Raw genomic sequence first — 27,824 nt, 5'->3', positions numbered from 1 at the left:
CGGTTGAATGTGCAGTCTGTGAAGATTGGCCACCAGGCTGCAAAATATAGCCATGAAACCTCCAACATTATATTGGCCAGTGTTTCAGTTTCATTGTCCAACCCCACAGGGTGGTCTGATGAACAAGAAAAGTGAAGTTGGACATCTCCCATGGCATGCATAGTCACCAGATCTGAATATTATTGTGCCACTTTGGGGTGTTTTGGAGGAGCGAGTCAGATAACATTTTCCTACACCAGTATCATGTAGTGACCTGACCCCTGATCTGCAAGAGGAGAATGGCTCAAAATGCCTTTGTCAACTGTGCAGGACTTGTATATGACAATTCCAAAGACGAAATGCTCTATTGGCCAAAAAAAGGAGGCCCAACACCATACTAACTGTCGTCTAAAACCAGGTGTTTCAGTTTCATTGTCCAACCCCTGTATATATATATATATATTCTAAATCTTGTGATATTTAGAGAAAATATAACAGACTTTGGATCAATGTTTGGTGACTTAAGTGCAAGTATTGAATATACATTTAATATTCATTCAGCAAGCATAAAAAAGACAAGTAGGGACCAAAACAAATCTTAGTGTGTGTAGTTTTATTAAATTCCAGTACGGAATTACAGTGGTAGTATTTTTTAAACAGGTTTTCTTACAAATACAAATTTATCTGAGTAATTCCCCATAACTGGAGCAGAACCTTTAAATTAAAAAGCTAAAAGGTTTTTAAATTATATTTTTTTTAATAAAAAACAAACAAACAAAAAAAACTAATACTAGTGGCAGGTATACATTTAAACAGCAAACAGACAGTTCTTTAGCACAGCTTCAACTACAAGCTGACATCATCAGCACAGCTCCTTACATACTGTGTATGAAAAGTTATGAACCTGGACAAGCATGAAATATATTCCCATTAAATTGCACCAAATCCTCTGCTGACCAGAAATAGAACAACACTGACATCATTGCACACGTTTGCCACCGTGACAAGTGCAAGTCTGAGTGAGTGTGAGTTTGAATTATGGGATGTTTGTTTTGACATATTTGGGCTTTCTAAGGAGCAAGTGAGGCACAATATAATTTGATTTAAAACTACTCTACATGAGTAATGAGGACTAAACTATCTCAGAGATTGTTCAGAGCCTCGCTAAAGGCTTTATGGAAAAGGCATGTCTAAATACCTTTATAACACTGAGACATTAGCATCTACACATGCTCATGTCACCTACAGGCAGGTATACGCAAAAAGGCTGTGGAACACTGGAATTCTTATGCTACATTTAGTGAGATTAATATACAGTGACATATGTAGCTTGTTTGTTTAGTGTTCATTAAACATCAAGTTATATTCACCCCAAAATCAGAATGTTTTTTGGCCATTACACTTCACTTTGCTTCTTATTATTCTCAAAAGTGATTCCCGTTTGATTTTTGTCAATAATTTACAAAAAGGCTCAATTTGGTAACGTTAGTTAATGCATTTGACCTCATGAATTAACAATAAACAATATTTTTGACAATGTTTAGTAATCTAGGCTAATGTTAATTTATATCAAAATGTTATTTAATCATAATACATTAATGTATACAATTTAAAATGTAAAAATGTATATTTATAAATTAACCAAGATTAATAAATGTCTAAAAGTACTGTTCATTTTTATTCCATGATACCTAATGCATTAACTGTAGAATTGAAAATAATAAAATTATCAAATAATTTTTTTAAATCATTTTTTTTTTTCAAACCATGCTGTGTAAATGTCATTACAATGCTTTTTTTTGCTATCTGTGACTATGAAACCAGTCATATGGGTAAATTTACATTTTAAATTGAGATTTATACTGAATAAATAAGCTTTCCATTGATGTATGTATGGTTTGTTAGGATAGGACAACATTTGGCCCGAGATACGACATTTGAAAGTCTGGAATCTAAAGGTTGCAAAAAAATCTAAATACTGAGAAAATTTAAAGTCTTCCAAATGAAGTTCTTAGTAATGCATATTACTTATGAAAAATTAAGTTTTGATATTTATAGTAGGAAATAAGACTGGTTTTGTGCTTCAGGGTCACATTTAAAAGTTAAACAGTCCTAATTAATATTACAAAATATTTATTTTCTTTTAATTTGGGGGTGAAGTATGACTTGGAAATGTTCTTGAGAATCGCTGCTCTAAAAATTCTCCATGTTTTAGGCACATTATTCCAAATCCGACACAGCATCTTGGGGAAATTGGACATCTCACGAGAAAACATCCTCAAACAAGCCAACAAACAAAACTGAACATACATTTCATTCAGAAACAGTTACATTTAAAAAAAAAGTGTTTAAAGAGTGCAGCACACAGGTTTGACAATGGTCCGTCTAATGTAGACACAGACACTCAGTCCAGTTTCTGTCTCCAAAGTTCCCACAAAGCTTTGCTGCAGTTTATAGCTGGAGTGAACAGCGCTGTGCACCACAGGAAGCATTATATAACAAAAACACAATCTAGTAATTTTTTTAAAAGTGCTTTAGCGTTCAGTACCTTCAGTGAATACATTCACACACACAAACAAACCTACAAAGTAAACCACATTCTGTATGACAAATGCACAATTAACCTTTGAGAAACTCTCTGACCTCGAGTAGAGAGAGGGGAAACGCTTCAGCCATCTTCAGGATAAAGCCAAGCCATCTGGAAAATCCATCTGAAGCAAAATCCAATCCAGATTTTGTCCTTTTCAATATAACAAAAGCACAATTCCTTTCTTTCTTTTTGCTGGTTTGTTCTCCCGCAAGTGCTGGCCGCTGAAATTCTGCTGAAATGTGTGGATACAGCTTTGCTTTGAATGACAAAACCACTTGAAAACTCACTAGTTAAGGAGTTAAAGATCAGTTTTAAAGATCAGTTCATTAGTCGTTTTCACTATAAACACTGGAGGGTTTTAACATACGTAGTCCAAAAAAATATGCCCTGTTGCCAAGACTGCATCAAGTCTTTCATAAATGAACAATCAAACGTCAACAGAATAAAAAAAACACAGACACAAACCGTGAGAAAGCAGATATTTTTAAATAAAAACATCAGGCAGCACTGAGTGTAAAGGCAGCCGTAGCGTAGAGGAGTGAAGATGTGAGGCTGTGGTTCAGTAAGGCCCTTTGGAGAGGCCGAAGATGGCGAGCGGGAAGTGTTTGACGTGAGATGACCACTGAGCCGCGAGCTGGAAAAACTTCACATCGTTCCATTCTACTCCGTCTATCAACACTGTAGAGAAGAAACACAAAAACATTTAGTTTATATGAAATTATTTTTGAAGTCCATTTATATATTGCTATTTATGAGCTGATGGTTTACAATATGAACATGCATAACTGTACTAATATTCATTTAATTTCCAGACTGTGGAGGAAGTGTTGAGTTTTTAAAGGGATAGTTCACCCAAAAAAAAAACTACCCCATGATTTACTCACCCTCAAGCCATTCTAGGTTTATATGACTTTCTTTTTTCAGATGAATACAGAAGTTATATTAGATTATTATTATATCAGAGTTATATTAAAGAATGTCTGGCTCTTACAAGCTTTGTAATGGCAGTGAATGGCTGTTGAGATTTTGAAGTCCAATAAAGTGCATACATTCATCACAAAAAGAACCCCACATGGCTTCGAGAGGTTAACAAAGGCCTTCTAAAGTGAATCCATGCATTTGTGTATTTTTTTATATAAATTTTATGTACCGTAATCTCTAGTTTCCGCTAATGCGTGTTCACGAGAAAGTGGCGTTACAGCAGATGGAAGCGCAGAGGAGAGAACAAACAAAACACCTGTCACAAACTAGAAGCACAAAACAAGAATTTGTAAAGAAAAATGTTGGATGATTTTATATAAGCCATAAGGAGACTAGTTTTCCTTTGCTGTAAACACCAGCCTGCGTCATCCACTGGAACGTCACTCTCTCGTGAACACACGTATGACAGTTAGCAGAAGCTAGATGTTATGGTTTATAAAGTTTTAAATATGCATATTAGGGATGTAACAATATCAAAATCTCACGATGCAATAATATCGCGATATTAAGTCTGACACAATATTTATTGCAACATTTTGTACATTTTATAGTTAAATTCTTCTATCTAATGTGCTTTGAGAGTTCAAAATTAAGAGCTCCAACCCATGTTCTTAACTAAGAACACTTGATTTAGAAAAAAAGTGACTTGACTTGTACCTGAACTTTAAAGGGCACTCAACCCTCTTTTTATTTGTGATATACTGTGTCAGTCTAAATTACATTCACACTGGTGTTTTAGGAAGCCAAACAAATTAGAATATAATGATAATAACAATAACAACGACAGTAATAGCCATACATTGTAAAACAATTGCACTGTAAAATAAAAGAAAAATAATATTTTATAGGTATATTATTTTCGCATTATACTACAGTAGGGAAATAACAACACTTATTTTCTAATTTCTACAACTGAAACAGATTTTTTGAATTTGGACTGCAGTTACGTTACCTGTTTAAACCACTAGCATTTAGCAATTTATACTGCACTTATTTAGCTTTTATATAGCACTTATATAGCTTTTATTTTGACAGAAATGGCAGTAGAGCTTTTATTTTGAAGGAAAACTCCAGCTTCAGTGAAAACAGGCTTACAAAAGCATGTCCCACTACAAATCTAAAAGTGAAATGCTGTAATCATCTGCCACAAAAATAAAAGCATAACTGGTGGCCGCTGCGTTCCCAAACACACACTAAACTCACAGCACATGCAATTCACTGTGAACTGAGCTGTTCTGAGGCACGGAAAACATCGGATCATGAGCTGATCGCCTGAACTTTCAGTTTTAGTTTGTTTGACAGATACTGTGTCAAAGAATAATGGCCCAAAAAACTTTAAAAACCTTTTATGTTAAATTAAGAAGATTAAATATATTTTAAACACTAGACTTTTTGCCTGAAAGACTAATATCGTCACAGTTTTTTTATTTTTCTTACACAAATGCATCGATTAACTTAAATAGGCCTTTATTAACCCCCCGAACCCGTGTGGAGTACTTTTTATGATGGATGGACGCACTTTATTGGACTTCAAAATCTCAACACCCATTCACTGCCATTATAAAGCTTGGAAGAGCCAGAACATTTATTAATATAACTCTAATTGTATTCGGCTGAAAGAAGAAAGTCATATACACTTAGGATGGATTGAGGGTGAGCAAATCATGGGGTAATTTTCCTTTCTGGGTGAACTATCCCTATAAAGCTAGTGTATGTTCTCATATCACAAAGTATGATGATGATATGATTGATGCTTTAAGCACAGTATTGTAAGTTGTAGTGATTACTTTGATTGATTGGCTGATCACCTTTCAGCATGGTCTGCTGGTGTTTGGCTGTGCAGATAAGTCGACTTATGCCCTCTATCACCTGACTTTTAGACTCCGCCTCCTTATCCTTGGTCTTTTTAGGCAGAAACATCACTGAACACAGAGACAGAGTGTTTAACGCTTAGTCAACAACACATTTTATCCACCTTCTTTAACACAGAAGTAAGCCTATGGGCATTAGAGAGAAATAACAAGAATAACAACATGCAGTAAACGATAAAACTGTTTGCACTACAAACCAGTGTGTTCATAATTAAGATAATACATTAACATAATATGGTAAGACACATTATTTAAAATATCGAGCAGAAACAAGCTGTTTTGTACAGCTAAAAAATAGCTGGACACGGATGACACCAGAAACCAGACCCATAAAACTTCCAAATGGCCGTGCCCACTCTTACGGAAAGAAAAAGGTGGATAAACTAACTGTCACTGAATGTGTTGCTGTAAATGTTACAATGGTACTGTGTTTGTGTCTTACCTTTTTTGTTCTTCTCTTTGGTGACAACATTCATGGACATGGTTGGCTGATGTGTCGTCTCTACTCTGCCCAGTGGGAGGCGGCTAACCTGCAGTGAGCGGAAGGTGCCCTTGAGCGTATTTTTGCCAGAGGAGTCTCTCTTCTCCACTTCTTTCTTCCTTTCTGATGGAGCAATCCAGTAATCAACCTGAAGACCCATCAGCTCCCCCTGGCCTCCTCCAGGAGAGCTGCAGCCACAAGACAAAGTTAGAAAACCGAAGACTAAAGAGATCTCAGGCACCTAGCGCTGTGTGTGTTTGTACCTGGATGTGTGTACAGAAGGAGAAGAGGGAGGCGTTGGAGATGCTTCTTTCAGTAATGGGGAGATCTGTGCAGGAGGAGTAGATGAGAGAAGAGAAGATCCCACCGGAGCAGAATCATCTGAATCACCTACAAACAAACAATCACATGTACAAATCATTCATAAACCACCTTAAATAGGTTTTCTTTGCACACAAAAAGTATTCTTACAGCTTAACAATAACAAATTAAGTTGAACCACTGATGTCACATGGGCTATTTTATTAATGTTAATTCTGGGCCTTGAGCATGGTTTTGTTGTATTTTCTATGGGTTAACATGCTCAATTGACAGCCATATTCAATATATAATATGTTGACAGTATAACTAACCAGATGTGGCAGAAGTTTGTTCAACAATTCCCACATTCACCACCTGCCGACAAGTTGAAAACAAACACACTTTGAGCCAAATACAGCAATTATAACATTTCAAACTATAAAAACATCATTGTAAATGCACACATACCCCAATAAAAGGAATGAATTTCTGACACGAGTCTTCATCAGGACTGTGAGAGGAAAAAGAAGACATGAATTTGAACACACAGTTTACTGACTAGTAAATTAACCCAATTAAATCAATCAAATCATTGATAAAGCGGGGGGGAAAAGGCTTCTTGAGGGAAAACAAATTGTGGTTTATAGTCACCCATTCACTTCTATAGGGAAATATTCAATAGATTTGAGTATTTTAGAAATAAAAATGCTTCTAAATATACAGTTGAGGTCATATACATATAGTCCACAAGAGAAAATAATAGTTGAATTTATAAAAAATTACCCCAATTGAAAGTTTACATACACTTGATTCTTAAAATTGTGTTGTTACCGGAATTATCCACAGCTGTGTTTTTTTGTTTAGTGATAGTTGTTCATGAGTCCCTTTTTTGTCCTGAACAGTTAAACTGCCTGCTGTTCTTTAGAAAAATCCTTTAGGTCCTATAAATTCTATGGTTTTTGTAAACGTTGTAAACAGAATGAAGGTGTACATTTTTCTTATTTTGCCTAAATGTCATATTTGTTTCATTTAGTACTGCCCTTCAGAAGCTACAAAAGATACTAAAATGATTCCCAGAAGACAAAAAAAAAAAAAAAAAAAGTAAAATTTACCCTCATCTTCAAATTCAAAAAGTTTTCACCCTCCAGCTCTTAATGCAATGTTTTCCTTTCTGTAATAGTTGCATATGAGTCCTTCAGTTGTCCTCAGTGTGAAAAGATGAATCTCAAAATCATACAGTCATTGTTGGTAAGGGTTTAAATACACAAACAATGCTGAAAAAACAAAACATTGTGGGACCTGACAGATTTTTCTGAAGAACAGCGGGCAGTTTAACTGTTCTGGACAAACAAGAGACTCTTAAACAACTATCACTAAACAAACAAACAAACAAACAAACAAAAACAAAAAAACGCTGTGGATCATTCAGGTAGGAACACAGTATTAAGAAACAAGTGTGTATGAAAACTTTTGAACAGGGTCATTTTTTTAAAACTCTATTATTTTCTCTTGTGGACTATATGTAAACATCTTTTAAGTGAAATATCTTATTCAGGTCAGAACTAAATAAAAAAAACAACAACATGCATTTTGTATAATCCATATTATTTTAGTAAAATAATTAACATTTTGCAGATTCTGACCTCAACTATAGTTGTACATCTTTTACATAACACACTAAGTAAGAAGAACAAACCAGAAAAGATGTTTGCTAGCCATTTGAAAAGACACAACAAAAAGGCTGAATTCAAGGAAGATGATTATAGACATGAGTAATCTATCATTGAACATGTCTGCAACGGATTCAAATGTTTTCCTTCATAAAACAAAAGCAAATCTATCAGATGCTTTCTCTTTAGAAATAAATGAGTAACTGTAATAACCAGAATGTTTCCCCCATCCATGCTAAACCACATCCGTAGTATCTTTCTGAGGCAATGCACACTATATCTATCAAAGAAGCTTAAGTTTAGAATAACATTTTGATCTTCGAGGAGAAAAGGCTTCTAAGACTGATTTTGTCAATCCCACTGTCTGATTCGTTCACTCTTTGTCCCTCCAACTGACTGTCTTTCACTTCCAGTCCCTCCAAACTGACTGTTCGGTGTCATCCAATAAGGCGTGTCTGAAACATGCTACAAGGAAATGCTGCAAAGCGAGACATGCCAGCATAATTCTAATCAACTGCTGGCATTATGCCACTGCCTTTCCCGCTACCAGAAAAAAAGAAAACTAAAAGAAGGAAGCATTCTCAGCCAATCAGGGCTCAGATTCAGGCTACTTTAACCAGAGATGGTCTAATGCAGAGTTTATAGATCTGGCAACAATAAAAATGTTAAAATGATTGTGTTTACTTGTACATTAGACTCACAAACAATAAAATGACTCATGAAATGGCCAGCATAAAATGGGTTTTTGAGGGAAGGCATTATTTTAAATATATACTGTAGAACTGTTAAACCATCTCTGATCACTAGAAGAGCAAAACCCCAAACCAGAAGCAAATTATAAGAGAACAGAAAGAATAAATAATCTGTGCCAACAAACCACCCCAAAAACAACACAGCACAAGCCCAAATAGAGGGAGTTCACTGAGTGCATTTGAGCAGAAATAGAAGTTGCTCTGAGTGAAAGGCGTAACAGATGGTCTACTGCTCTGCAAACCCAAGGCTATAAAGACACTGATGAAACCAATAACTGAGAATTCAGCCAATATCAGCAGCAATACTTCAAGCACCTGTTTGGAGAATCAAGACTGTGAGTGTGTGAGTGAGTTGTGTAGTTTAGGCTGTTTACTCCGATGAGAGAGAGACAGAGATCACTAGAGAAGAGAAAAATGAAGCTAAGATAGAAAATGATTTTACCTCCATCATAACATCTGTTCACCTCAGATATTATTTCTGCCTTTTCATGTCATGAAAGTGGAATAGTTGAAATCATTTGCTTCCTTGATTTTGCTATTCAAACTGAAAACATCCGCTGGAACCCACACATTTTTTCTAAAACCTTACATGCCACAGTAAAAATACCAACATTACAGTGATTGATGCTGTTTGAAAGATTGGGAGCAGTAAGGTTTTTATAAAAATTCTCTTATGCTCATCAAGGCTGCACTTAAAAATACAGAAAAAAACAGTAATGTTGTAAAATATTATTACAGTTTAAAAAAATGGTTTTCTATTTTAATATATTTTAAAATATAATTTATTCCTGTGATGCAAAGCTGAATTTTCATCAGACATCACTCCAGTCTTCAGCGTCACACGATCCTACAGAAATCATTCTAATATGCAGATTTTTTACTTTTATTATCAATGTTGGAAAATGTTGTGCTGTTTAAATTTTTTTTTGAACCTTTGATTCTTCTTTCAGGATTCGTTGATGAATAAAAAGTTCAAAGGAACAGCATTTATTCAAAATAGAAAACTATTTTCTAACAGTATAAGTCTTTGCTATCACTTTTTATCGCTATAACACATCCTTGGTGAACAATAAAAAATAAAAATGTACAGAAGACAGACTTTTAAATGGCAGTTTATATTGTTACAAGAAATTTCTGTTATTTTTTTTTATTTATTAATAAAATACTTTTTTTATTAATGAATTACTTTTTTTATTTATTAAAGAATCCTACAAATTGTATCACAGGTTTTAAAAATATATTAAGCAGCACAACTGTTTTCAACACTGATAATAAATCAACATTTTTAATGATTTCTGAATCATGTGACACTGAAAACTGGAGTAATGATGCTGAAAATTCACAGGAATAAATTCAATTTTAAAATACATTCACACAGAAATCAGTTATTTTACATTTGAAATAATATTTCACAGTATTACATTTTTATAAATGCAAATAAATAGAGCCTAAGCATAAGAAACTTTTTAAAAAACATAAAAAATCTTACTGATCCCAAACTTTTGATATTTGTGTTTTATTAACATTTTTAAATGTTTTTAGTCAATAGATGTTTTACAGAACCAAAATTGCTTAAAACCTAAAATCTGATTTGAGCATAATTAACTAAATTTTCAGCTGTAATTTTTGCTTTTTCTTTGTAACTAAATCCTGAAGTTTTTTTAATGTTCCAAAAAGTATTATTATGTGGGGAAAAAACTTTTTTCTGTATCTCTGGAGGACATTTAGGTTTTAAATGTTATAAGAAGCTTAAACTAAAAAGGCTCTGGTACATTGTGTGCTTTGCTGAAGGACATCAGAGGTGTGCAGAGGATGATGGAGGTAATATTCATATCCCAGAGCAGCAAGAGATCCAATAAAACCTTCAGATTCTTTCCACACTGCAACCTTCATTACACAATTTACCGATGTTGGAGGGGGCCACTTTTAGAGAAACAAAAGGGAAAAACTGCAATGCTCAGTATGGCAGCTACAGGAATAGGAAGCCCCACCACATAAGCCCACTGAACCGCTTTCATCCAGAATAGACCACAAACCAAAGTGTGGATGGAATCTCTAGAGTCTCAAAAGAATCTCTCTGCTCTTCCTCACTTCATAACTCGAAGCGAGAGAAAGGAAGAGATGATATGTATCTGATTGACTACGGTATCAGCACAGGCACGAGGACCACAATACCTTACTGCAAAATCAAAGTGAAAGCTCTTTTTCCTTCAGAGAGGGCAAGGAAAAGAAAAAAATAAAGAGAAATAAAGTATGTTATTTACAGACAGATGATAAACAGTGATATTCACATGCTTTCTGTCCAAACATGACTTTAAGGAGGAGGATGCTCATGAAAAAGATGCAAATATCTGGAAAAAAATGAACAAAATTGATCGAATGTGTTTTTGAGTTTTTGAATGGAAAACCAGATATTTGCATCTTCAAAGCATCTGAAAATGAACCCAGCCTTTAATAATACATATTCAAAGTGCTTCTATATCAATAGATTATTGATCTTTTAACTGTTTTTAGCCAAATACAATTGTGGACAGTCATAATCTCTGAATATGTTTTATTATAGAGTGGTAACATGTTAAAAATGACACACTGATATTTCATATTCAGTGTGTTCTGCACACAATATTTATGTTGCCTCCTCTGAAAGGTTTAATTCTTTTATAAAAAAAAATAGGGATCTGGGCAGCTCCGTGCATGTGTGTATCACCTTTTTTGCTTATAGGTAAGCATGGCCTCTGCTATGGGCAGCTGATGAGCTCCATTCGCTCCCAACATGTACTGTGTTACCCTCGAAACCACATCTGGACTGTCCTGAACTGCTAGAGAGAAGGTTGACAGAGAAAAAGAGAACCTTTTTATACATTTATGAACATGTGTGATCATTTACGTTTATTATTATTCACAAATAGCATTGTTAATAATTAAAACATGGTCTAGATATTACACTATATAGAAAAAAAAAGATTTTAGTATATTAATATAATTTATTTAATATATTATGATATTATGATTTATTCATTTAATATAAAAATAAAATAAAAGTTTTTTATATTTTAAAAATATATATATTACAGTTTATAGAAAAAATGTAGAATTTTAATACATTTAAAAATCATTATTAATTAGTTATTAAAAATTCTAAATAATAACAAAATATAGTATACTTTTATATAATAGAAATATATGAATCATTTTAAATTTATTTTAAAAAGTGCTCATTTACATTTATATACGCAATTAAAAATATCATTATTAATAACTAAAACAGTATATATTACACTAAATTTATTTACATGTATTTAATCTATTTAAGAATTACATTATTTAAAAAGAACATATTACACTATATACACAAAAAGGAAAAAATATATATTTAAAAATCATTATGAATTAGTTATTTAAAATACAAAATAATAAAATATATTATATACTACATTATATAATAAAGATATATTAAATTATATTTAAATATTATTTGATATTTAAATAAAAAATAGGGCTTTATTTCCATTTATATGTACACTTTATATTTAAAAATTATTATTAAATAAATAAATTATTCATTGTAAATTAAATACATTAAATTATTAATTTAAACATGGTATATAATACACTATATAGAAAAAATAATTGTAATATATTTTATATTATTAACGATATTATAAATTACATATTTAATATAAAAAAGTAAAGTCTAAAATGTATATATATATATATATATATATATATATATTTATTTATTATTAATTATTAATAATTACACTATATAGAAAAAAATGAATTGTAATATATTTAATACTGATATGAAAACAAAAGTCTAAAAATAAAATAAATAAAAAATAAAAAATATATATAACAGATTTAAAAAGTATATGCACATATTTTAATCTATTTCACAATTACATTATTCAAAAAGAATATATTACACCGTACAGACAAAAAGTTAAATTTTAATATATTTAAAAAATCATTATGAATTATTTATTAAAAATAAAAAATAATACCAAAATATATTCCACTTTTATATATTAGAAATAAATTATATTTAAATTATTTAGAAAATAGAATATAAAATATCTTTCACAATAAAGAAATATATTATTAAAATATTTCATTTATTATTTAAACATTTCTAATTAAACAATATTAGTATTTAATATTATATAATAATATATTTTTATAAATATAAATAAAGTAAAATTGTGTGTGTGTGTGTGTATACATATATATGAAAAAGTAAATTTTTTATTCATTTACATATTTATTTGCAGATAAAAAGAATAAAGTGTGAATGAGCATATCAGAGAAGGATACCTGAGGTTGGCGCTTCTGGTTTGTGGAAAAGATCTCTCCACGCTGAGTCCTGGAACAGGCTGTTATATCTGTAGTCTATACTGGCCAGATATTTAGCCACTGGATGAACCCCTACACACAGACACACATTTATTTTATTTTTTCCAGTAGTGTTTTATTGGCCACTGCCTGCTCATTTTTAATCCTGACTTCTGCACTAACCAAGAGGGATGATAAGGAATCGCAGGTATCCGAGCCAGTCGGGAGTCTTATGTGTCAGGTGATCCACAAACAAGCGCAAAACGACAGACAGGTAATGCTGAGCTCCTGCTACTCCGATCCGCACTGGAGACGGTGTGACTGAGTTACTGTTACAACTGGAGAGAAAGAGAAAAGGATAAACAAGTACATCGTGTGTCACTCTCCTGGGAAAAACTGGATGGCAGAAGTACTTCTAAAGAAGTGTCCGACTCACAATCTCTGTATACGAGAAATGATGGTGCTGAACGCAGCCTGTATGTCAGCCGTGGTGCAAGTACACACAACAGGAAGACCATGATTCTGCAACACCTCAGATACATACTGAAACAAAAAGACAGGAGAAGGGTTACATATATGAATCTGTTTTTATACTGAGGCCAGGGTAATTATTTCAAATGCTATGAATCTTATTTAAGACTTATTATTTTTCATTTAGGTATTTTACTTAACACATTCATTTAGAATACACAGTACCATTCAAAAGTTAGAGGTCAGTGCTATTTATTTAAAAACATATTAATACTTTTATTCTGTAAGGGTTAATTAAAATGTTTCTTATCCATCAAATTATATTCTATATTTCTATATTAAATATATATTCAATAAAAGTATATTAAAAAGAAACAGCTATTTTAATTTGCAAATATATTTTTTTTACTGTCTTTATAATATTGATTATTTTTGTATTTTTTGCAGCTTTGAGTATAAAAGACAAAAAAAATTAAATAATGACTAGCCCCAGACCTTTGAATGGTATGTATTTTAAAAAATGGCAGAATTTGTTTTTGTAATATTTACAGCAGAAATAACTGCATTATGATTTATTATACACTATTATACACTAGTGTTTAAAATACACTACCAGTCAAAAGTTTTGGAACAGTAAGGTTTTTAATGTTTTTTAAAGAAGTCTCTTCTGCTCACCTAGCCAACATTTATTTAAAACAGTACAATATTGAAATATTTTTACTATTTAAAATAACTGTTTTTTATTTGAATATATTTTAAAATGTAATTTATTTCTGTGATTTCAAAGCTGAATTTTTAGCATCATTACTCCAGTCACATGATCCTTCAGAAATCATTCTAATATTTTGATTTGCTGCTCAAAAAACATTAATTATTATTATTATATTGGAAACAGCTAAGAATAATATTTTTAGGTTGCTAAAAAATAGAAAGTTCAGAAGAACTGCATTTACCTCGAAATAGAAATCTTTTGTAACATTAAAAATGTCTTTATGTATATATACACACACACACACACACACACACACACACACACACACACACACACACACACACACACACACACAACAGCGGTGTAGTGTGTAATGTTACTTTATTTCAGATAAATGCTTATCTTTGGATCTTTCTATTCATCAAAGAATCCTGAAAAAATATACTCAGCTGTTTTAAACAACAATAATAATAATAATAATAATAATAATAAATGTTTTTTGAGCAGCAAATCAGAATATTAGAATGATTCCTGAAGGATCATGTGACACTGAAGACTGGAGAAATGATGATGAAAATTTAGCTTTGATCACAGGAATAAATTACATTTTAAAATATATTGAAAAAGAAAGCAGTTACTTAAAATAGTAAAAATATTTCACAATATTACTGCTTTTGTATTTTGGATCAAATAAATGCAGGCTTGATGAGCAGAAGAGAATTAATTAAAAAAACATAAAAAATCTGGTATGGTAGTGTAAAAATACATATAAAATAATACCAATATGTAAGCTTTACGTCGCCAGAAAAAAATCTACAGTTGATATGTTCCATCACAGAAACTACCATGTTGTGTTGACAGCTGTTAATCATACCTGGCCCTGCCAGTCTGAGGTGTTAATGAGGATGATGCTGTCGGGAAGATGGCTGTCTGACACCAGGATGTGGTTCAGCTGGTCATAAACCGTTTTGCGTGGAATCTAACCGGACCAAACAGACACCAAAATAAGTTAAATAGTTAAATTAAAAGTAAAACTGCTACTTCTGTTTACTAAACTGAAGTATATTTGTTGTGTGCAGCAAGCTTCTATCTGACCTGTAGGTGGCAGCGTGTGTCAAGCGAGCGCTCATTGTCCAAACTGTTAGCCCTTTCGTTAGGCGGTCGACTGGGCTGCCTTTCTTTAAGTGATGTGCTCCGTCCCCGACGCCCTGCCAACTTTGGCTCCACCCTTTAGATGAAGAGAGAAAATTGTTCATATTGCAGAATGTTTAACCAATCCACTAAACAGGAGAGATTACAAATATACAGCACCTAGACAGTAATCTAAAATAAAGATCTATTATACTCTCTTCATCTAACCACAGTGATAAAGGCTTTATGAATCCGCACCGGTTGGATGGAATGATAAGTGACTCTGTTTTGGTCATCCGGCCAGTAGGAGGTAACCTCTCCATGAAAGAATCCATGTTGTCCAACATTTCCAGTTCTGTGGTTGGGGTCACAACCTCAGGATTACCCTAAAAGCCAGAGACACACATAATAAAACATGTTATTTCCAAAAAATAAATAAATTATATATATATATATATATATATATATATATATATACACTGCTGTTCAAAAGTTTGGGATCAGTACGATTTTGAATGTTTTTAAAGAAATCTTTTTGCTCATCAAGGCTACATATATTTCATTAAAAATTACAAAAAAAACTGTAATATTGTGAAATATTACTCCAATTTAAAATAGTGCTTTTCTATTTTAATATACTTTAAAATAGAATTTATTCCTGTGATCAAATCTACATTTTCAGCATCATTACTCCAGTCTTTAGTGTCGCATGATCCTTCAGAAATCATTCTAATATGCTGATTTATTATGTGCTTCTTAATACTTTTTTTGGAACCTGTGATATTTTTTTTAGGATTCTTTGGTTAATAAAATGTTAAAAAGAATGGCATTTATTTAAAATAGAAATCTTTTGTAACAATATACAACCGTTCAAAGTTTGGGTCAGTACGTTCTTTCTTTAAAAGGAATTCATACTTTTAGTGAGCAAGGATGTGTTAAATTGATAAAAAGTGATAGTAAAGACTTACATAGTTAAAAAAAAGTTTTTTGTTTTGAATAAATGCTGTTTTTTTTTTTTTACTTTATTTATTAAAGAATCCTGAAAAAAGTATTACAGGTTCCAAATAAATATTAAGCAAATTAATATTAAGCAATTAAATATTAAACTGTTTCCATCATTGATAATAAACCGCATATTAGAATGATTTCTGAAGGATCATGTGACACTGAAGACTGGAGCAATGATGCTAAAAATTCAGCGTTGCATCACAAAAATAAATTGTATTTTCAAGTATATTAAAATAAAAATATCTCATTTTAAATTGCAATAATATTTCATAATATTACTTTTTCTGTTTGTTTGTTTGATCAAATAAATTAAGAGACTTCTTTAAAAAACATAAAAAATCTTACTGAGATACACACATATATACATATATATACATATATATATATACATATATATATATATTTTTTTTTTTTAAATAATACAACAGTACTTTTTTTTTTTTACAAAAACATTTTAATATAATATAATACAATTTATATTATAATTCAGTAAACATTTTTGAGGAATGATTCACTATTTGAGCTGATTCACAGAAATTACCTTTTTTTTTTTTTCATTTTTTATTACTATTTTTAGTTTTTACTCTTTTTTTCCCATGAGATCTGTCTTGAAGAGATAGTTCAGCCAAAAATTAGAATTCTGTCATTAATTATTCACCCTCATTACCACAAATTGAGATTTTAGATGAAGCTTTCTGACCCTCCATAGACAGCAACGCAAATTAAACGTTCCCAGACCCAGAAACATAGTAAAGACATTTTTAATTGGAGGAGAAGAATTGTTGAATAAAGTCCATTTTTTTTCTTTGCACACAAACAGTATTCTCGTAGCTTCATAAAATAACAGTTGAACCACTGATGTCACATAGGCTATTTTACAGATGCCCTTACTAAATTGCTGGGTCTGGGAACATTTCGGTTGTGTTGCCGTCTAAACAGGGTCAGAAAGCTCTTGGATTTCCACAAAAATATCTTAATCTGTGTTTTGAAGATGAACAAAGGGTCTAAAGGGTTTGGAACAACATGAGGGTGAGTAATTAATTACAGAAGTTACATTTTTGGGTGAACTAACCCTTTAACACTTAACATGTTGTGGGACAAGGAAGGGCCAAAAAAGAAACAAGAAACTTGCACACGCATACAAAATGACATTATTTTTCACTGCCGCGACCACAACACATGTTGAGTCAGTGTGGGTGATTCATTAGCTGTGATTCAGCTTTAGAGCATCTGTCAGGGCTCATCTCAACACAAACATGCAAGTCTTGATCTGATATTCAGTGAATATCTTACAATAGTGAAGGACATACCATTGAAACATTATCAGATTCATTATCCATCTGAAACTTTCCACCTACAGATCTTATTTTATCAGGATCCATCTGAACAGAGAAAGAGAGAGAGAGAGGTAGAGAGTTAGCTGAGGATTGATTATACTGAAGTGTTTGTGTTTCTAACCTAGCTTATACTTTCTCCTCATAGGGAATATTGGTTAAAAAAAAGAATGTCTATATATAGTACCATTCCAAAGTCTAGGCTCATTAAGATTTCTGAAGAAGTCTCTAATGCTCAAAGCTGCATTAATTTGCTGCAATAATGTTTTCGATTTTAATATTCAAGAAATATAATTTATTCCTTTGATGGCAAAGCTGAATTTTCAGCAGCCATTATCACGATCCTTCAGAAATTAAACTTATTCAAACAACTTATTATCAACAATGTTGAAAACTGTTGTGATGGTTAATATTTTTGTGGAAATATTTTTAATCAAGAGAAAAGCAATTATTTGAAACAGAATTCCTTTGTAACATCATACATATTTTGATTACTTTAAGGGGAGACAATGCGGGTAAAAACAGTTTTTTCATGCACCTGTCAAGTTTGAGATTTTGGGCTTAATTGTTTTTAATACAGTGTTTTTTAGGACTAGTGAAAAGAAAACATACAAAAGACCCTGTTAAGTGTTTCTTTTATCGTTTTTTTTTTTTTCTATTTATCTATTTGTTTCAATAGATTTCGTTTTTTCTCATACAATGAGCCATAAATCTCCACTTCAGTAGCACTTGCACACACCAATCTTTACAGTTTTATCCCCATCTATATCCTGATAGTTTTTACAGAGGGATTTGTTCATATATAATTTGCTTGATTATATAAAAAATTTTATTCCCCCAAAATTGCAAAAATATTGTTTTCTGTCTGTATTTTCTGTCTTTATTTTCTGAATTATGATGTGACAAAATGAGACACCCAAAATTCCCTTTGTAAAAACATGACTCTAATATGTAAAAAAAATTAAACAAGAATTTTGAAAATGACTTTATCCAGTGTTTCATTAAATAATGCCTCATTTGCATATTTAAACCTAACATTTTAGAAATTTTGTAATACAATTTTTTTTTGCAATTATCAATGTAATCAATCAACTGGGTAAGTTTTTTTTATACCCTATTTAGCTGCAGCGTCTCACCTTAATGTGCTCTTGCTGAACACAATTTTTAATTTTTTCCCAAAAAAAAAAAAAATCTTTCTGACCAAACTTTTGTATGGTACATACATATTTGGAAAGATTAGTATTAGGTTAGTATAATTAGATTCGTAGTCAATTTAAGTGTATGTTATTTGTGCATTTAAATATCTTCTAAACCCATTAATGTGTTCTTACTGGACTGGGTGGCTCTCTGTGACTCCTAACGCTGTGAATGCTGCCAATTTCTGTCTGAGAGCTGGATAGAGAAATTCCTTCGAAATATGGCCTAAACCACACACACACACACAGACAGACACACACACAGACACACACAGACACACACACACACAAAAAAGGTCAACAAACAAGGGTTAATAAAATAAAACACATTTTAACTTTAACATGGGCACTAAATAAACACTAATTAAAAACTTCTCTTTTCAGCATACTTGAGTTGGGGTTTTGGGGTGCTGAGAACACTTTCATCGTCATCCAGATCAGGTCCACTGTCACTTGGATTCTCAAACTCTAAACTCTCCAGATCCAGATCTTCCTCTACTTCTGGAGGCGGCTCAGCTGGGTCCTGCTCCGAGTCTAACACCTACAAACATTTCAAAGTGACATATCAAAAAAATCTGACTTTTTTCATGTATAATGCTATAGTCTGGTCCCCAGTGCATCTACCAACCCAGAAAATGTGGAATAGGACAACCCAGTACATTTTATTTGGTAAGCCTTTCTCTGCAAGCTTGTGAAAAAATTAGATTTTGCTGGTAAGGGGTTTGACGTGGTAAGGGGATCTAATTATGATATTAGCGCCCCTTAATCTGCACATTTCCACCCACGGGGTTGTCATTTTGTTTTTCGCAAGCGACAACAGTGTACCAGTTCTAATGCAAGGGCAAAAGTTTGAGCAAAGCATGCTAGTTGTTTTGTCTTTGGCTGCACAGACGAGCACAGAACACTCTTTAGAGTCCCAGCCTCAGAGGAGACAAGAGAGCTGTGGATTTGTTGATTTATTTTCTGTACATTATGCTGCTGCCACACAGATCTAAAATAAACATGCAATTTCTTTCCCAGCTGTTTACTTTCACAGACATAACCAACTGTGTTTGTAACTCACGTGAGTTTTTAACATAAACTTGTATGTATTTGACAGTTTAAGCGCAATAAGAGATGAAAGAGAACTTAATTTAGTACTAAGATGCAGTGTGACAGCTGCTTTCTGTGCACATGCTTCACTCAGAAAACCATATATTAGATGTAATACGGTTTAAAAAGCATGATTTCAGCGCAACAAACATGATAATTAAAACCAAACACATGTTTTTTAGCAGAGTATCTGAGGTGCATTTAAACAGACATGCATCCACTTCCACTCAAAATAGGCATTTTCAGAATAATATAATAAATGATCTGTGGGGTATTTTGAGCTGAAACTACCAGACACATTCTAGGGACACCTTTTTGTAAAAAGGGGAATAATGGGTGCCCTTAAAACATTATTTATTCCTCATTTGAACTGCATGAACGTGCCAGGCAGTAGAGTGAGGGATGGTGAGACAGAGGGTCAAGCATAATCTGATGAAACAGAAAATGCTCAGACTCAGCTGCAGGGCAATCGATCCCAAAGCAGCATGTGATGTTCCTGAATATTATTAATGAGAGAGGAAATCAATCAAGGACTTTGCTTGCAACCATCTATGTTCAGTGTAAATTCAGCTTCTTAACAGTTTTCAGCTGAGCTAAATGCACTAATGTATTTTCTGCTACTACATTAGATAATATAAACTAAATACTCATATTACATAATGACTGTATATCTCAAATCAAATTCCAACATTACATTCCAGTCTGCTTTCCCTGTACATAATAAAGGATATAAATTTAGGAAAACATGAAAAGTTTTAGATAAAGTTAATTGTTTTTGTCTATGTTGACAACAACATACTACCATATTACTGCAGTATGTAGTGTGTATACAATTCTTAAAATAACTTTTATGTAAAGCACTTCGAATTACCATTGTGTATTAAATATGCTATAGTATAAACTTTTTCAAATGTATCTCTTTCTTGATTTATTATTTGACTGGACTACTAAATAACATTTTTGCACCAGTGTTATTTACTATTACAGTATTTATTTATTTAGAAATTTAGCTTTTATTTTTTTCAGTTTTCATTTGAATTGTTTTGTCATTTTTATTAGTTAAATAATATTTTAAAATATTTCTATTAGCTCTCTTTTTTATTTTCAGAATGTATTTAATTTCAGATTTAGTTTTAGTCATTTCAGTACTTAAACTCTTTTTTTCTTTTTTTCGGTTAGCTGTCAAAGCAACATTTAAAAGTTTTTCATCCAATATTTATATTTTATTTTATTTTATCAAAAATAAAATATTAGTTTCATCTAAAATAGAATTAATCTAAATGTATTATTTCATCTAAAATAAAAATAATTAATTTATTTTAATTAACAGAAACCATACTGGAACCATACTTGGACTAAAATGCATAATTTTCATAAATAACAGTTTTTATTTCTATATTATACTGGGACACCACTTGCTAAATTAAACATGCAACATTATGAGGTCATGTGACAACAGTGTATCACACTACTGTTTGAGATGTTTTATTGATTAATGGCTATATAATTTCTCATACTACTGTTTTTGAAATAGTAGCCAGTGTACAGTTTATACCGGGTAATATTTAGTACATGGCAGGCTAGTAACTCTGCTGACAGTTCAAACTGCTAAATAACTTCCTGTAATAAAATATTGGTAAAAACCTTTGGTCAGGCTTCAGAAGGTTCCATAATAAGAATCAGCGTCCTGTCAGAACAGGAAGTAACCTGAGATATAATGCTGATGAGATCATGTTTCTGTCCCGCTAGACATCACTGCAGCTTCTGCACATCACCACACACTTCCTGTCCTTCACAAGAGGACTGACCTCTGAACCCAATGTGGCATGTGTTTATTTTGCTGTGGGCAGCATTTTCTTTTTTTGTGCTCGTCTAAAACGTTAAATATATAGAATGATGCAAGAACCGAACTCTAGCTTACTTCCTACTGAATACTATGATAGATATACTGTATACAGCCCATTTTTGAACGTCACATAACCTCCTCATGTTGCATGGTTAATTTAGCAAGTATTTTTTTAAATTCAATTTTGTGTAAAATATGTCAACAGTAACAGTCCAATAAATATATACATATAAATTACTTCACTTCGTTACACTGAAAATGCAACCCATCTAGTTATTTCCATGCATACAGTATACACTGTGCATAATGTTTACAGTATACATACTACACACCGCAGAAGCATTAAGAATAGTATAGCCAAAGTCCTTGTGTCAGTCCTGCTCTCATTGTGCAGAACTCCACTCGGCAAGATTATCAGCAAACAAGGATTCGGTTTCCGTAGCTGTGCTGATTATGCATGGCTAAATTAATCTGTGGAGCCAGACAAGGGTCAGGCCTTGTGTCCGCTGACTGATCGCAGACTGAACAGAGTCATACAAATAGAGAAGAAATCACCTTCCTACAACTAAAAAAAATTAATAATTAGCTGAAATAAATCGTCTTCTATATAGATGAATCAAACTTGTTTCATACACTACCCGCCAAAAGTTTTTGAACTGTAAGAGTCTTTCCTGCTCACCAAGCCTGCATTTATTTGATCCAACATACAGCTAAACAGTAAAATTGTGAAATATTTTTTACTGTTTAAAATAACTGCTTTCTATTTGAATATATTTTAAAATTTAATTTATTTCTGTGATCAAAGCTTAATTTTCAGCATCATTACTCCAGTCTTCAGTGTCACATGATCCTTCAGAAATCATTCTAATATGCTGATTTGCTGTTCAAGAAACTTTTTTTATTTTTATTATTATCAATAGTTGAAATAGCTGGGTAGATTTTTTAGGATTCTTTGATGAATAGAAAGATCCAAAAATCAGCATTTATCTGAAATAAAAAGCTTCTTTAACATTGTACATTATACAATTCAAAACCTTGGAGTCAGTATATTTTTTCTGGATTAGATTTATCATTCTTAATTACAGAAATTAATACTTTTATTTAGCAAGGACGTTTTAAATTGATCAAAAGTGATAATAAAGACATTTATCATGTTACAAAAGATTTCTATTTCAGATAAATGCTCTTCTTCTGAACTTTCTATTTATCAAAAAAACTTTAAAAAAATTCTACTCAACTGTTTTCAACGTAACAATAATAAATGTTTTTAAGCAGCAAAGCAGAATATTAGAATGTTTTCTGAAGGATCATGTGACTGGAGTAATGATGTTAAAAAATCAGCTTTGAAATCACAGGAATAATTTAATTTAATTTAATTTAAAATTTTAATTTTTAAAATATATTAAAATATAAAACAGTTATTTTAAATATTAAAAATACTGTTTTGCTCTACTTTGGATCGAATAAATCCAAGCTAGATGAACAGAAGAGACTAAAAATATTAATGTTCAAAAACTTTTGACTATTAGTGTAAATAATGAACTTTACACCGGTAATGAACTAAACTGAACAAACTGAGCTGAATAATGACACTATTGTTTTTAGAAGCTACATTAGAGCAGAATTTATCTCATTTTCATTAAGTTTGCATCACCAATTCTGTTATTTTCCTTTTTATTACTATAAAGCTGCTTTGAAATAATCTGTACTTTGTAAAGCGCTACACTACAAAGGTGGCTTGACTTGGCTTGACTTTATAATATTTACACTACCTATCATGTCAGAAGTGAGAGGTCCTAATAAAACTAAAGTACATTTTTTGAACACAAACTAAGTTGCACACAAACATGGATTTGGTCCAATGAGATGGAATAAAAAAGTTGGTTCACCCCACAAGTCAACTAGCACAACCTGACTAACATGTATTTAAACACTTTAAACACACTCTATATATACCCACCTCATCAGAAACTCTGAAGCGTTTGAGCAATGCCACCACGCGCTGCTTAAAGTTCTGCTGCTAATGGAGAAAGAGAAGCACACACAGACATACACACTCATATTAACAGTCTGTTTACTATTCGATCACATCTGACACTGATGATGGCTGGGAGTAAATTCTCATTGTTCTCTGGCATTCTTACCCTGGTGATCGATGCCGTCCGGACTATTGACCTCCTCTGCTTTTTTGGTTTCCTCATCTCGTACTCGTCATCCTCAAGATCCTGAGGAGCATGTACATAAGTAAGTCAGCAGAAAAAGATAGAAGTGAGGTTGCTTTGTTTGTGTGTGTGTGTTTGTAATCACCTGTCCTTGTGCTGCGTCATCACTGGCCTCCTGCTCCGATGAGAAGCTTTCATACTCTTCTTCTGAGTAATTATCTATAACGTCAAACAAACAATATTATAAAAAAAGGACAGACATAGTCTTGAATACTGATTGGTCAATACAGCGTCCCAGCTAGTGATGCACCGATAATGACATTTTTGCTATATGATAAACCAATAATTAATTTTATATAATGCTTGATAACTGATGAAAAGACAATATTTTATTTACACTGCTAGTCAAAAGTTTTTGAACAGTAAGATTTTTAATGTTTTTTAAAGAAGTCTCATCTGCTCACCAAGCCTGCATTTATTTGATCCAAAGTACAGCAAAAACAGGAAATTGTTTTTAATATTTTTATTATTTAAAATAACAGTTTATGTAAATATATTTAAAAAGTAATTTATTCCTGTGATTAGAAAGCTGAATTTTTTTTTTCATCATTACTCCAGTCACATGATCCTTCAGAAATCATTCTAATATTCTGATTTGCTGCACAAAAAACATTTATTATTAATATTATTATGTTGAAAACAGCTGAGTAGATTTTTTTTTAGATTTCTATGATGAATATAGAGTTCAAAAGAACAGCAATTATTTTAAATTAAAATCTTTTGTAACATAAATGTCTTTATCATCAGTTATGTTTAACTTAAATAATCCTTGCTAAATAAAAGTATCCTTGCTAAAGAACAAAAAAAACTATACTGACTTCTTTTGAAGCTTCTGAATAGTATAATGTTACAAAACAGCTTTTTATTTCAGATAAATGCTGATCTTTAGATCATTCTATTCATCGAAGAATCCTGAAAAAAATTTACTCAACTGTTTTAAATATTGCTAATAATAATAATAAAAGATTTAAAAAAAAATTATTTGCCAGGCAATGAAAATTTAGCTTTGATCACAGGAATAAATTACATTTTAAAAATATATAACAGTTATTATACTGTTTTTTGCTGTACTTTGGATCAAATAAATGCAGGCTTGGTGAGCAGAAGGGACTTCTTGTTACTGTTCAAAAACTTTTGACTGGTAGTGTACATGAATAAAGGTCTTCCAAACTGAGGTTTGTGAACCCCTGAGGTTCATGAGGTGATGAAAATCTAATAAATAATTAATAAATAAAAAATATAATTAAAATAAATTAAAAAGACAATAAAAAAATAAAAGTTTACTTGCATGCCACATGACCATTAATATGTGAAAGTGTTAATTTTGTGTTGTTACTGAAATATTAACCTAATATAGTTTTGTTATTGAAATATTAACTCAACTGAATATTAACTAAATTTTAAGGGTGTACTTAATGTAAATATTCAGATTAAAGTTCTGCTGACCAAAAAGTTTGGGAATCCCTGCTATAATGTGCAGTATGAATAAAACATTTTAAAATTTGTTTTAAAAAATATTCTGAATATTCTATATTATGAAAGATGAAAACATACTGTATGTGCTAATAATAATAGAGGAGGAACCTCTGGGAAGTTGGTCAAATAGTCCATAAAACACTACTGATATTTCTGATAAGGGATGGATAAGGCACCAGTCACACTAAAGGGAAAGTCACACCTCACAGACAAACGCAACAAACACCAACAAAGTCGGCCGTTGTATTTAGAATTTTACTAAAAATAACGTCATGTTCACACTGCCCCAATAGACACCAGCAAACGCTGATTGAACATGATCAGTCAGATGACAACAAACTCCGACGAATGGCAACAGACGCCAACACACTGATCCAACAAAACCCAACAACAGTGTTTGTTGCCTTTAGCCTGTGTGGTGTGAATTAGCCTAAAAAAATACACAATCTAGAAACAAAACACCTGTTTAGTGAATAACTTCACATCACCAATAGAGAACACAATTTGTTTCTGTCAGGGAAATGTTATAGACTAACTAAAAATGAATGTGTATGTTTGGATGATTTTTTACCAGAACATTTGATTTTCTGTCCCAGAATGGCCGCCTCCTCGTGGTCTATAGGCTGACTGGACAAGGAATAGATCCAAATCTCTGCAACTTTACCCAGAAACTCCTTCTGATTACTGCAAAGAGCCAAGACCTGCCCACCTTCTGCAGGATGCTGCATCACCTACACAAAAACAAGCAAATCAGCACATAAGCATGTGTATGCTTCAAAAGCAACCCTATTAACCTCACTGAGTAATCTGAAATACCTCTGCCATGTCTATAGAACCAACGGCCAACGTCTTGTAACCCAAAATAGTTCGGTTCTTGTATCTCTTCCTCCGCTGAAGCAGAATTTGCAACTTATTTCCCTCGCGTTTCAGAAAATGAGGGTACTATTCACATTTAAACATGCACACACAGGAGAGAGAGGAGAAAAACATCAAATTCAATTTTATAACAAAACTCTAGAAAGATTCAGAGCACATTAAAATGATCATGTCTTGAAAGCAATATTGGCTCCGTTTCAAACCGTACTAAGCTGCCTAGTGCCAACATCATAGACACACTTTCAAAGAAAAGGCTGTTTTTATGACACCTTCTTTTTGTTTTAATTTCAAGGTTGTGCAGCATGTATATGCAACAGAAGCAATCCTATAATGCATTGCAAAGAGTGATGCACTGTGTTCCAAATCAATCACAAGGTTCTTTGCCAGGCAAGGCAGCTGCTCATGTAGGCAGTTTACTAAGTTTTGGATCAAAGCCATTGCTTTTAGAGCCATTTATAACTGAGCAATTTGCAATCGTGTGTTTTGTGGATATCTTTACCTGTAGTGAGAATGTGAGAGCGAGATCAGTCTCTACCCCACCAGCAGGGGGTAGCACTATCTCATGAGAGCGCAGGATTCGCTTGGAGCCCTGCAGGCACAAACAGTCACTTTATCTACACACATGCTGTATTTGACCCAATTGTTCCTTCTGTCATCACTTTAAAGAAACAATTATCCACTTAGTCATTATGTTTACTGTAAAAGTGTTGGTCTTTTCTAATTTTACTAAAAGGATCATACAAAAGGAAAATTGGTGACTCTTTTAAATGAGACTCTTTTCATATTAAGCTGTAAGACTCTTTGTGGTGTAAAATTTGATAATATAATACACTTTAATTCATTTCAGAATATCAATCCTCTTAGAATACTTTGTTTATTGTCTTAAAGGGATAGTTTACACAAAAATGCAAATTCCGTTATTAATTACTCACCTTCATGTGGTTCCAAACCTGTAAGACCTTTGTTTATCTTCAGAACACAAATAAAGATATTTTGGATGAAAACCGAGAGCTTTCTCACCTTGCATAGACAGCAATGCAATTATTACATTCCAGGCCTAGAAAGGTACAGTGACTTGCAAAAGTATTTTATTTTATTTTTTTCACATTTTATGTTGCAGCCTTATGTTAAACTGCTTTAAATTACCTTTTTTTTTCCCAATCTACACTACATACACCATAATGACAAAGCACAAAACAGATTTGTGACAACTTTGCAAATTTATTACAAATTAAACACTGAAATAAGTACATTGCATAAGTATTCATACCCTTAACTCAGTACTTAGTTGAAGCACCTTTTCAGCCAAGTTTTTTTGGTATGATGTGACAAGCTTTGCACATCATTTGGCAATTATCTGCCATTCTTCTTCTCACCTCTTCAGCTGTCAAGCTCTGTCAGGTTAGATGGGACAGACGCACATTTTCAGGTTTCTCCAGAAATGTTTGATTGGGTTCAAGACCAGGCTCTGGCTGGGCCACTCAAAGACATTCACAGAGTTGTC

General features: G+C 32.3%; 1 protein-coding gene across 3 annotated transcripts in view; it reads right to left on the bottom strand.

The window, feature by feature from the left end:
* Positions 1 to 572: 572 nt before the first annotated feature.
* pacs2 (phosphofurin acidic cluster sorting protein 2) overlaps positions 573 to 27,824 on the bottom strand; it is a 52,405-nt gene continuing 25,153 nt past the window's right edge. Inside the window, exons 3-25 of one of the 3 annotated variants that reach the window (XM_073833762.1) lie at positions 26,820 to 26,909; positions 26,261 to 26,386; positions 26,016 to 26,175; positions 24,054 to 24,127; positions 23,891 to 23,971; positions 23,707 to 23,766; positions 19,198 to 19,349; positions 18,944 to 19,034; positions 17,589 to 17,660; positions 15,529 to 15,656; positions 15,235 to 15,367; positions 15,014 to 15,118; positions 13,393 to 13,499; positions 13,140 to 13,294; positions 12,939 to 13,049; positions 11,332 to 11,443; positions 10,800 to 10,832; positions 6,671 to 6,713; positions 6,535 to 6,577; positions 6,166 to 6,292; positions 5,864 to 6,090; positions 5,338 to 5,472; positions 573 to 3,247 (exon numbers count right to left, since the gene is read on the bottom strand). In XM_073833762.1, the coding sequence (XP_073689863.1) occupies positions 3,129 to 3,247; positions 5,338 to 5,472; positions 5,864 to 6,090; positions 6,166 to 6,292; positions 6,535 to 6,577; positions 6,671 to 6,713; positions 10,800 to 10,832; positions 11,332 to 11,443; positions 12,939 to 13,049; positions 13,140 to 13,294; positions 13,393 to 13,499; positions 15,014 to 15,118; positions 15,235 to 15,367; positions 15,529 to 15,656; positions 17,589 to 17,660; positions 18,944 to 19,034; positions 19,198 to 19,349; positions 23,707 to 23,766; positions 23,891 to 23,971; positions 24,054 to 24,127; positions 26,016 to 26,175; positions 26,261 to 26,386; positions 26,820 to 26,909 (2,484 nt within the window). In that variant the 3' untranslated portion in view covers positions 573 to 3,128. The remainder of the gene's footprint in view (positions 3,248 to 5,337; positions 5,473 to 5,863; positions 6,091 to 6,165; positions 6,293 to 6,534; positions 6,578 to 6,670; positions 6,714 to 10,799; positions 10,833 to 11,331; positions 11,444 to 12,938; positions 13,050 to 13,139; positions 13,295 to 13,392; positions 13,500 to 15,013; positions 15,119 to 15,234; positions 15,368 to 15,528; positions 15,657 to 17,588; positions 17,661 to 18,943; positions 19,035 to 19,197; positions 19,350 to 23,706; positions 23,767 to 23,890; positions 23,972 to 24,053; positions 24,128 to 26,015; positions 26,176 to 26,260; positions 26,387 to 26,819; positions 26,910 to 27,824) is intronic. The other 2 variants (XM_073833763.1, XM_073833764.1) reach the window with 2 other exon arrangements.

Source organism: Garra rufa, chromosome 2 (assembly GCF_049309525.1).
Source record: "Garra rufa chromosome 2, GarRuf1.0, whole genome shotgun sequence".
Lineage (NCBI taxonomy): Eukaryota > Metazoa > Chordata > Actinopteri > Cypriniformes > Cyprinidae > Garra > Garra rufa.
This window is presented reverse-complemented; position numbering and strand designations above follow the sequence as displayed.